Here is a 12,307-nt window from a genome sequence, read left to right on the forward strand (position 1 = left end):
TGCTTTTCATTAATTGTGCTTTAGCTCATGTTTTTCCTTTTATAGGTCATGAAAACATGTCTTTTTGGAATGGGTCTCTGCAGACGTCTGTAGACCATGGAACTCAACTGAGCTTTAGGCAATGAAACCCAAAACAAAAGCACGAAAAGTAAACTTGTCATACCTGTAGAATCTGGGAAACAATAGCCAAATGAGACACCCTGACTGTTTTCGAATGTGATGTACACGTGAGCAATAAAAGCCGTATTCAAGCTTTCATGTTCTGTTTGCTCCCTGTGAGGCTCCTTATTGGCTCTTGAATGTTCCTTTAAAGGGTTAAAAGGCAGCTGTGGAGATGCAGCTGGAGACACAGTGTGTACTGTACACTCTGGGTCAGTTTGATCAATGAATATGGTGGCAACTCTGAAGGCTACTGGATTTACAGATAAAAGAAAACTAAAAACTGGCCTGTATTTATCAATTGTTAAGGTCAAATTTACTTACTGCAAACACATTCATGACACAACAATTTTTCAATTTATAGTGTATTTGCGGTGTGATTTGCTTTAATTGGTGGATTTTTTAAGTCTTTTCTTGTGTGGTTGAACCTCTGCACAACCAGATGACAGTTCCATGGAAAAATACTTTGAACCAAACATTTATTTTACAGATTAAATGCTATATTAAAGTTGTGCTTGCTGTTATTTTAAAGATTCTTCTGCTGTAACTGGGAGCAGAGAAGAGCATCTGTGAGTCAAATCAGGAAGTGATGGTACATAATATTGCTGTGTCTGACTGATATGCAAAGTCAGACAATGAAAAGTCATTCATGGCAAACTGGCTTTATGCAGCAAACTCACTGCAAACTGACTTTTATAACACCACTGTGTGCCAGGTTTAGACATGTATATGTAACACAACATAATAAATCCAGCTTGACCGGCTCTAACCTCAGCCAGGACCCTCAAGATCATTCTGTAGCTGCATTGTTGGAAATATAAATTCATTCTTTATTGTGGGGCAAAATATATATTTGAACAAATGTCTCAATGGATGGAGAATGCCAGCACAGTAAGAATGGAAAATAAGCTCATTTAGTTTGCATATTTGCTTGCTCATCTGCAAACTGACAACCTTTAAAGAAGATTAACTGATGCAACAACGCCTAACAGATCAATGACACCGACAGCAAAACTGAACAGGCGAACTTTCCCTCACAAAATGACAAAAAGTAAAACTAGATAGGAAGGAAACCAGACAAATAAGGCATTTTTTTAAACAAATGATTTAAATTGTTCAACTGATGACAAAAGAAGTGAAAGTAAGGTACAGATATTAAAGCTTCACGGACAAGCGTGGCGGCAACAACCACAAACTACAAATGGCCATTTTATTTTGTTGCGCAAAAAACACGTTATCAACCAATCCTGTCCAGTCTCTCAGTTTGTCTAACGGTCCTGTTGTCTAACTATCATACATGCAAGCATTAAAACTGTCAGTATTGTTGAAGGAGGCAGTCCGTGTTTGACAGGATATGTTGCTTGCTAGTTTTCTGACAGATTAAAAGACGTGTGCTTCGTTGGGGCGGGGGCGGGGGCAGGGGCGGAGCTCTAAAAAGCAGGTAGCGGCTTGATTGGCCAAAGAGCTTTGGCGAGGCTGAAGCTACAAAGCCCGTTAGCCGGTGTTTCTCCTGGATAGAAAAAAAAGCAGGAGTTCCTGGGGTGGCAGCAGGTTTTGGGCTTTAGAGGGAAAGTGAGGCGTTGACATGGCAACGAGACTAACTTTCTCTTCTCTCTTATTGTGTCCACCCTTCGCCACGGCTCACATGGACTCAAACTCATCGATGCGCTGCTTGGTGTTGCCCTGGCGGATCTGGCGCAGGGTTTTGTACTTGTCTCTGCCTGCCCTGACGTTCTCGGCATGCAGCATGTCGTTCTGCGTTTTCTTGGTGTCATCCCGGGCTTCTGCCAACTCTGAACTCAGAGCCTGGACAGACAACAGAGACAGAGAGAGGGGTGATGAGAGACAGCAAAGAAGTGCATCATAGTTTAGGCAGCAGTGGGCCGAGATGACATCAGTGGTGGATAAAGAAAAAGTTTGACCGTCTGTTATTTGGTCTCATCTGTCACGTCTCATGGGTGGGTGGAATAGGATGGTGTGAGATGTATGAGGAGCATGGGCTGACAGATGTGCACAAAAAATATCACATCACTTCCTAATGCTGTGCAGTATGGCTGAAATCAATTTTATAATATGAACAACAACATTGTTTGGTATTCATATCTTTATCATAATCTACCAAATGTATGTAAGGTAACATGTAAAATATTCAAATTGATTGTTAATGCATGAGTTTCACCGTTGTGTATTACATGAAACCAAACCACTGAAAGAGCGTCACTGTTGCACACTTTTCCAGCAGCTTTACGGGAAAACCATTTCAGTACAGTATGTGATGTCCTCCATCCCTCCACATGAACATTAAGACATACAGATGGTAAGACTGCAGAGGAAGTCCAATGAGGTCAGAACACACACAGTTTTGTCAGGTGTTTCAGAGTGTGCCTGCATTAAGAATAAAATGAGCCACGCTTGTTTAACTTCTGCTTTGAGGAATGTTCAAAATTGCACCACTGCAGTCAGACAGCATGTGGCACAGCAGTTCCCTTTACTTACTGAAAGTGATGATGGTGTCGTTTCCATGTTTGGAAAACACTGAGCATGATTTGAGATCTTCCATCTGTATTTGTACCAAAATCTGAGAAACTGGTTTTTCAACTTTATGATACTGAAGTTATTTCTCAACAAGCATTGCTTGCTAGCCACAACTTTTTTGTGCACCTCTGGCCCCTGCACTTTGCTTATGAAGCCTTAAGAATAATCTCTTCTCCTCAGTCGGCTCTGACTTCACATTTTGACAGAGCCGAGGCTTGAAAGGCCTCAGACTCGGCTCTTGTAGAAATGTGCCTTCTTTGACAGCGAGCAATGCTGAAGTTGCCGTTTTATTCCCCATCTCTGCCCTCTTGCGCTGCGCCTCTACCTGTAGCTGCTTCTTGACACGTTCGTTCTTCTGCGCCTCAGTGATGCGTTCCTCTTCGCTGCGGTGGCTGGTGACGCCCTCGCTGAGCAGCTCGGCACTCGCTTCGGCGTTCGTTTCGTCCTGCTCGTCGTGTTCTGGGGCCGGCAGTGACGTTATGGCCGTCTTCAGCTCCTCCCTGGTCTTCTCCAGGTCGTCTTGTGCTGACAGAGCCTGGAAACAACACATGTGCAAAGTTACAGAGGGAAAGAGACACTGACAGCTTACAGACATGAGTACGGACAGATGCACACACATTTAACACACATTTATTTTTCCCTGAATCCTTTTAGAAAAGGTGTCACAGCTTTTTAAAGTATTTCAGAACAAGAATTTGCATGGATACCTTTGCATGGATACAGACATCAGGGTTTACATGCAGTGAACTGTATCATCAGTCTGGAACCGTTTCCTGCTATTAAACAGTGTGCTACACTGACATAATACATCAAAGAGCCCTGATGATCAGTTAATGATGTGTATGTATAGAAAATGAAACTCGTGACATGATATGAAAGCTGATATAAAGCTGCCCAGGGGGACCCACAGTGGGACATGTGTTGTCCCTTTAAATCATTTATGGAGTCTCCACTCACGTTGGGATTCTTATGTGTCCTGTGATTCTTGTAATGACTCACGTGGCTTTGTTTAACACACTTCATGTGATGTGTCTAGCTGTATTAAATGAATGCCGGTTTGTACCTGAACAGAGGAATGCACAATTGCATTTAAAGATTTGACAGAAAAGTCCCATTAGAAGCAGCAATCCCAAGAATCTACTGCGGCAACTAACTGGCAAAAATCCTTTTTTATTACAAATCAAGCTTAACTCTGTTTGACAAGTCTTTGTCAAACGTTTTAGTGGTGTAGACAAACACCGATTCTTCTACAGTTTTCCTTAAACTCTTTACCCTGTTACATTAAGCATTTATTTAATATAATGGGACATTTGGCACCTGATGCCTGAGAGGAAGAGGAGTGTCTTCTCTTCTCTCTCAGGCTGCACCACCATAAATTTTCAAACTAAAAATGACCATCATGACTGCGAGGGTCCACTGATTCCACTCAGCCCACGGATCACAATTCAGTGTTATTAGTGAGCAAAGTCTGCTGTCTGTTTTCTGATAATCAACAGTGCACACAAGCATTGACAGGACAACGATCGACTGAATGACAGGGTCCTTGTTTATCACTGAACATTCAGTTATACAGCCATGCAGCTCATATCAATGAAACGTGAAAATAAACGTCTATATATGCAGAGAGACTGTTGGTATTGTATGAGGGATTTTAATCTCTTTTGAAAACTAGGAAACACTGTGAACGAGACAATTTTAAGTTGAGATCAATCCTCTCTTATCAGATCAGTACAACGTAACCGTTTTCCCATCTAACTCCCATTCTCCTTTACTGCAGTGGAGACTATATATAACCATTAATCCATTAAACCATTCATCTACCTGACTGTTAGAACAGATAGAGGGTTTTAATAGTTTGTGAACGCAGGTCTGATGTATCTAATGGTCGATTTTTGTAATTTCTGATCTGTGCATGTATCTAATTTTGTGCTACTTAGACTGGAGTAATGTGAAAATGATCACCGTGTCAGCATCAAAAATATTTTCACTGGCTGTTGGAACTCCTCTTGGAACACGTGATGATTTAGAGGCGTTGAGCTTTGCTTTAAAAAGCAGTATTTTTCATAGGGTTAGGGTTCGGCGGCTCACATCCAAACACACATTACCTGTTTCATAAAACAAACATTTATCAAACACACCCTCAATTATCCAAGGCAAAAGCCACAGACACCTGAAAATGAAAGGTACATTCACACGTATGAACACATACACGCATACTCTCACACATACAGTTCGGTCGGTTCAGCATACACGAGGCGTGGTGACTGTGGGTGATTAACAGCAGCAGCATCGTTGACTGTGCTTCCCTTTTTACGAACTGATTTTAACATCCAGTTTCTTCTGTACTGCACTCTCTTGCCAGAACTACCTGAGGGCGACAGTTTCACGGTATCCTGTAACCCGTTCTTATATTAATATGGAGAGGAGACAGCACAGTCAATCAGACGGAGCCACTAGTGCAGTGACAATAATGTGATCCCACACCGGCCTCCCACCCTAGAAACTGACTGCTGCAGCTGGCCAAGCTGGTGACACCGACGCAGAAGTCAAACCCAGATTTTTGGGGTAGTGGGTGAGGCCTTTTGCCTTTGTGCTAACTGGGTGCCATATAATGAGATTTTTACCCAGATTTTTATCTGATCAGTTGTTTTTTTAAAACACACACACACACACACACACACACACACACACACACACAAACACACACACAGATACAGGAGTTACATTACTTTGTGTTGCCATTCTGTTGCTTCATCTTCTTTTTTCCTCTTGGCCTCCTCGAGCAGAGCGATTTTGGCAGTGAACTCTGCTAACTCAGCAGCCTGTTGCAGATAACAGAGACTGAACTCAGTGTGCTGGCTAACCAACAGCCCCAAACCGCAAAGTACTGACAATTTACAGCAATATAAAACAGACAGAAGCAACTTCACGTATTTGACAAACTGGTAGCTGTGCTTGATTTTCATGACCCCTGTATTCATTACACCAGCAAACCCTGAACCAAACAAATACTGCTGATCGACACTTAAGCCTTTACTTGTTGAAGGCATAATAAACTGTAAAACAAGAATAAGGTATGTCAAATGTCTGAATCTTGGGATTTAATTTAGCTATTAGTGATTTAAAGCTCACACAATCACTGCTTTAATACAAATAGCTTTCCGCAAGCTGACACCTAATATTTCTCCAATAAATGAATTTGTTGTGCTGCTGGAAGTGTCTCTGAAGAGTTCATACACATTATAAGTCATGCTGTGCAGATGTCTGTTATTGTTACTATTCATAGACGGACAATCCCAGAACCTTCCACACAGAGCACGAGGCTCACTGAATGAGTATAAACATTAGCTGAACCACAGGCTAGTCCTCACAGTCAACCCAGGTCTTTTGACACTGGCAAGTCAAATTAGCATTAATCAGTCCTCTAACATGAGAACTGTAGCATGGTTCAGCAGCTTTGTTACAAGTTTAAAAAAATTGACCTACTTGACAGTCGTGATTGTTTAAATGATTCAATTCAACATTTCCTTCATAATTCAGGCTGAATAGAACCAAACTAAACCTACAAAGAAGCACTAGGCTACAGGATGCTGGAGGTAGGATCAGCGGCTGTGACTGATGTGTGAGTGCAGGTACCAGTTGTTCCTGGTTCTTCATCTGGTCGGCAGCCTGCTGAGCCAGCGCTGACTTGGCCTCCTCCGCCGCCTGCCTCTCCCGCTCCAACCGCTCTGCCTCCTCCTTTGCCCGCTTCCTCTCCTGCTCCAACTCCAGCGCTTTGCGAGTCTGCTCCTCTAACTCTGCATGCATACACATGTAAATATACTCAGTATAAACGTGTGTGAGCGCGTGATCAAAGAGGGAATCCGACAAAATGTGAAAGACACTGCGAGAGAGCTGCATCTCCTCCTTATTTTCCTTGAGCCAAAGTTAGTTTTGCAAATGACTGATCTCCTCGAGCCATGGAGCCATTCAAGTGTGACCATTCTGAATAATGATGAATTCATATATTTATTATTATGTTTAACTGAATTAAATTAATTCGTTTTCTGTTGTGCTAAAACAATTTAAAGTGCACCAGTCCAACAAGCCTTATTAACAAGTATCTCTGCCTCACTGTCTGTGCTGTTTGTCTTCATCGTTGCTACATTTTTCAGCATTAAAAGGTCATATAAAGACATATTTAGTTTCACATTAGCAGACGTTTTGGTTTTTTTTGGCACTGCTGTATTTTGAGAAGATATACAGATGACCTTTCAACTTTAGGAAATGTTGTTATTAGAGTGCAGGGTTATTCATTCAGCTTGGGTTTATCAATTGTTCTTTTAATGCCTGAATAGTTTTCCATTTTCACAACTCAACTTCAGTTTGGCTACTTTTTGTTGTTAGACTTTTGGACTTTTTTGATTTTTTTTTTTTATATTGGTGCAAATAAGATCCCAGTTGCAGCTTCTGACACCAAAACCTTTTTTTTCGATACTTTCACACAATACATGTCTGCATGTCAACACATGCCTTTTTTTTCTAGTCAACAAAAAAAGCCAAACTTGTCTGATGACACAAGCAGCTGCAAAAGAAATTGATCTCAATAAACTAGACAAGAATGATCAAATAATAAGAAATAACTTTGACTTTCGGTGCTAACCTCGGACCACTTTTTGTTCAGCAGCTGCTGTGAGGACAGAAAGTCTGAACTCCTCCCTGTCAAGGCCTAAGACTCAGTGTGGCCCTCACGGGGCTCGGGGTACAGGAGCACCTGCTGTGCTCAGCTTGATGATGATGATGATGATGATGATGATGATGATGCAGTCATACCTTTCTGAGCTCTCTGCGTCTGCTCTTCAATCTGCTTCAGCCTCTCGATCAGCTCGTCCTTCTCTCTCTCTATCCGCTCCTTCTCCTTTTCAGCATGCTCACGCTTCTTCTTCTCGTTCTCCAGCTGCGCTCTGCCCAAATAACAGAAAACAACCATCACACTCAGCCGGTGACGTATCTGTCAATCCCATTAAGTTATACACCATGAATATAGTCTACAAGAAAATCTATACAGTGTTTGCATTGAGTCTGGTTTTAACAAGACATTTTCCCAATGCCATGTCAGCTGTGTTGCTGTCATGCAAATATGTTATCTGAATTCCTGCATTAAATAATTTCTTACAATTCTTTTTTGTTGGTGCATTAAACTTGCCGATAAGTGGGAAAATGTGTTTTGTAAGATAGAATTTCACACATTATGTGCGTCCTCTGCACTGACCACTCAAGTATCCAGAGGTTCATTCTCTGTTCTGCTGAGTGGCTTCATCCTTCCAAACAGCACGTGGAGACAAACAGCTTGGATGACTTATGTGAACGTGTAAAATGATCTGTGCTGTGTTTGTTTCCTGCAGAAAGAGCAGCTCTTGCACTAACAGACCGAACCCGGCAGAGAAGGACGATGAGCAGGAGTTTTTCAATGCAGCACTGCCCCCTACTGTTCACAATGCTTTATCAATGAACATGCACTTCAGACCTAAGCTGATACTTGTTCACCCAAAGCACCATGCAACACACAATGGGTGTATACAGGGAGAGAAGCTCCTATTAGGAGCTGACCTATAACACTAACTGCAGTCATCCATTGACTGTAAATACAATACAGTGATTCAGTGCCAGTGTGTTCTTCAACCTATTAGGAATGAACTAAAAAAGCATATTGGAATGCTGGAAAAACAGGAAAATAATATCTAATAACATTTGTGTACCTCTCCATCTGTTTGTGGTGCTTCTCCTCTCTGGCCTGAGCCTTCATCTGCTGCACCTCAATGGTGTCAGGCTTCCTCCTTCTCATGTACAGCTCATGGTTTCCCATACATAATGCCAGGATGCGCTTGTTGATCCGCAACCGAGGGGCGTAGAAAACAAAGTCCTAGAGGAGACACAAAGGATGGGCATGGCAGCAAAAAGACACATTTAAAAAAATATCAATCACACATCATTCCAACACTTACTGGAGCTTTCTTGTCGATGGGTTTGATGACAAACTTCTTGTCGTTGAAGGAAATGTTTCTGATCTCACTCCAGGGGAAACCGATCTTTGGTGACAACCTGAGGCAGCAGTGATGAGATTTTTAATTAGCCATTGAAAAAGAGATTAATAATGTAATACTTAAAACTTCCACTGAAAGTTTATGAACAGATGTGCATGCTTTGAAAGCTTCAAACATCAAATTTAGTGTTAAATGTTGGCTGTCTGAACAAAGCCTCTGTGTCCAAGTTTATTAGCTATGCTGTTCAACACCAGAAGAGGGTGCTGTGGTCAAACCAATGCAATCCAAGGTCATCGAGAATACACTGCTTTTCCCAGCTGTAACATAGCTGTGGAAAAATTCAACACTTGATGCATGTGACACACTTTTAAAGGCGAAGGGAAAGCTCTTTTCATTGTTGATGCATTATTTATGGAATTTCAAAACATGAATTTACTGACTGTGACAGTTGCCACTGCATCCAATTTTACAAAAGATTTCTTCACCCATTTGAAGTTTAAAGCCATCACTTCATTACAACAGGGGATCAACTGTAGCAGGGAATCTTCCTAAAATAGCTACGTGAGTGGGAGTTGTTGTCATTGACAGTAACATGTCTTCTGGTTTCATTGTCTTCCTCTTTATTTTCAGTTTTCAGTTTCAAAGAGGTATTGATCACACCAGCTAGACCAGAGGTTCCCCACCGTTTGGTGTCAAATACTGATGCCATTTGACGCTGTAATGAGTGAATCTGAGCAACTCTCACAACTTTGTAAGTATGTAGTCATTGTGTGTGTGTGTGTGTTTGTGTATGTGTGAGTTGGTTACTTGTCTTCGTGCTCGTAGATGTTGAGTCCCAGGGCGTCGACCCCCAGCCACAGTTCTGTGCCCTTCTTGTTTTTAATTTCAAAGTAGTTGACACCGTACATCTCCAGGTCCTGAGCGATCTTCAGGTACTCCATCATCGCATCCTCCCTACACGCACCCACCCAAACACACACACACACACACACACAAGCGCAATGACATTTATGTCTTCAAAAATCAGGATCCTAAAACGAGAGAGATAGTAAAGAGATAGTAAATTCTCTCCTCTCTATCACACACACACATCCACACACACTTACCTGAGCATGCTTCTGTGTTCCTCATGCCAGGTCTGTATTCTGTCTTCCCATTGCTCCTTTGTCAGCTTGTGTTGCTCCAGGACTCTACGAGGCACACATGGACACACGAAAGAAAAAGCAGAACAAATATATGTAAGAAATGAATGAATGAATACAGTGATAGAACCTTATGTTCTCTCTTAGCTAGACTGCTGCACTTCATCAGGCTGCAAGTTAGAGATTTAACTCAATATACTATGCAAAGAGTGTTTTACATGGCATAATGGTCTCACCATGTAGGAAATTATCACAACATCTGTAATATTAGGGGTTGACTGTAGCTCAGGAGATAGGGCTCATTGTTCATTAACGGCAGGGTTGGTGGTTTGTTCCCCAGCTCCTGGTGTCCAAATGTCCTTGTGGAAGACACTCAACCTCAAACTGATGGCCTGACCACACAAATGGTTTTCCATGGCAGCTCTACTGCAATCAGTGTGTGTTTGTGTTTGTGTTTGTGTGTGTGTGTGTGTGTGTGTGTGTGTTGTGTGTGTGAATAGGTGAATGAGAGGCAAACTGTAAAGCAGTGTAACCTTTTCAGCTAAGGCATTATATAAGTGCAGTCCATTTATTATTTATGTAAACTAATGCATTTTCCACACTTTTAATCTCAACATAACTTGGATCTTAGGGAATCAATGATTTCAATACATGTGGGTCCTCACAAGTATAGTATACTATAGTATTGTGTAGTCTAGTATGGATTTAGTATAGTATAGTTGAACAGTATAGTAGAATAGAGTACTATGGTATATTGTACACAGTATAGTGCAGAATATCCTGTACCTTTGTGGCAGTAGCCGGTCGGAGGCCAGGTAACCAGGCTTGTGAACGTCTTTGTTGTAATCTCCATACTTGGCCTGGACAGCATAGGAGGCCACCAGCACAGCTGTCTCTGGGGGACAGTAGTTCTCATCATTCAGAATGGCCTCCTTCACCTGCACACACACACACACACACACACACACACACACACACACACACACACACACACACAGAAAGACAGACAGACAGAGAGACACACAGTCTGTAGTAGCCTGTAGTTCGGTATAATATGAAAAGCAGCAGTCAAATCTGTCTGTATGTCTCTCTGGACAGAAATATGTGAAAATAATGACATTTTGGGAACTATTGGAGGGGGTATAAAAAGCGTGAGGATCTCCTGGCTTTGTGACTAGCAGTTATACATTTTCACTTTTCTTTTATGTGACAAATATGAGCAAAAACACAGTTTTCTAGCGTTTTTTCATTCACAAAATGAAGACTTTTAAACATTAAATATCAAACACAAGCAGAACTTTGCCTAGTACACTACAGTCAATCATTGGCAACATTTTCTACATAAATTAGGACTTATCTGGTCAAAGAATAATAACCAGACTGCACATTAAATTGGATGCCAACTTTTCCTACTTGGTCGTAGCCAAATTCTCACCTTAAGACCCCCAAACCATGCTTTCACATGAAGACAACTGCAAATCACAGCTCAGTTTTTCAGAATGTGTCCACCGAGTGACTTAGGTTAACCTTATCAGGATCAGTAATCTATCAGCTGTGGAGTACCTGCAGGAAGAAGAGTTTCTGTGTGATCTCCTGGATGAGCTCCTCAGAAACGTCCTCTGGGAAGAACTTTGCTCTGAACTTGAACTGCAGAGGATTCTCCTTCTTCACATCCTGCTGGGTCACCTGCAGAAAACATGCACACATGAGATTTTTAGGCACTTTGGATTAAAGCTTCTACCAACAGAATAATATAGTAAGATTACACACACAAGGCTTTCTAGCATGACAAAGTCTCTATACCACAGGAGGATGACTGTTTACAGGCTTTCATTACTTCAATATTATCATGTTTTCTAGTTGTGGGAATCAATTTATTTGCACAGATGATAAAAACAGGAATAAAGAAATTCAATAGAAGTGGTCGCATGGGTAGACAGTCTATGATTGGCTGCACTCTCTCACCTTCTTGTTGAGTTTGAGCCATGTGATGTAGCCTTTACTGTCCGTGTACTGGAGGCCAAAGAACCACACCTCCCTCAGACCCACTGTCTTCACCACCTGGAACACAATTTGCCACAAATGATTTTTGCTTGTTTTTCAGTTTACAGTTGGTACAGGACATCTAACATGGGTGTGGTTGAAGTAAGAGCTCTGCTCAGGCCAGTTAAGGTTCTTCCACAACAAACCGGGAAAACCACATGGATTATGCATGAGAGCACTGTCATGTTGAAACAGCAAAGTCTTTACCAAACTGGAACCACTAATTTGGCAGCATAGTATTATGCAAAATATCACCACATGCTATTGTATAAAAGATTTCTCTTCATTGTAATTCAGGGTCTTGACCTAAATGTACATAAAATTATGAAGACACAGCTGTCCACTTACTTCTGGCCATATATTGTGTTTCAATTTAGATTAGCTATCTATAATTAATTGATGTTT

The 12,307-nt window shown here is 41.5% G+C and overlaps 1 protein-coding gene across 3 annotated transcripts in view; it reads right to left on the reverse strand.

Annotated features, from left to right (window-relative positions):
* Positions 1 to 967: 967 nt before the first annotated feature.
* LOC143330329 (radixin) overlaps positions 968 to 12,307 on the reverse strand; it is a 35,156-nt gene continuing 23,816 nt past the window's right edge. For all 3 annotated transcript variants that reach the window (XM_076746812.1, XM_076746816.1, XM_076746815.1), the window contains exons 4-15: positions 11,825 to 11,920; positions 11,423 to 11,545; positions 10,646 to 10,797; positions 9,824 to 9,907; positions 9,525 to 9,671; positions 8,679 to 8,775; positions 8,433 to 8,596; positions 7,507 to 7,637; positions 6,331 to 6,491; positions 5,424 to 5,516; positions 3,020 to 3,229; positions 968 to 1,965 (exon numbers count right to left, since the gene is read on the reverse strand). In XM_076746812.1, coding sequence (XP_076602927.1) covers positions 1,801 to 1,965; positions 3,020 to 3,229; positions 5,424 to 5,516; positions 6,331 to 6,491; positions 7,507 to 7,637; positions 8,433 to 8,596; positions 8,679 to 8,775; positions 9,525 to 9,671; positions 9,824 to 9,907; positions 10,646 to 10,797; positions 11,423 to 11,545; positions 11,825 to 11,920 — 1,623 coding nt within the window. In that variant the 3' untranslated portion in view covers positions 968 to 1,800. The remainder of the gene's footprint in view (positions 1,966 to 3,019; positions 3,230 to 5,423; positions 5,517 to 6,330; positions 6,492 to 7,506; positions 7,638 to 8,432; positions 8,597 to 8,678; positions 8,776 to 9,524; positions 9,672 to 9,823; positions 9,908 to 10,645; positions 10,798 to 11,422; positions 11,546 to 11,824; positions 11,921 to 12,307) is intronic.

Source organism: Chaetodon auriga, chromosome 13 (assembly GCF_051107435.1).
Source record: "Chaetodon auriga isolate fChaAug3 chromosome 13, fChaAug3.hap1, whole genome shotgun sequence".
Classification (NCBI taxonomy): domain Eukaryota; kingdom Metazoa; phylum Chordata; class Actinopteri; order Chaetodontiformes; family Chaetodontidae; genus Chaetodon; species Chaetodon auriga.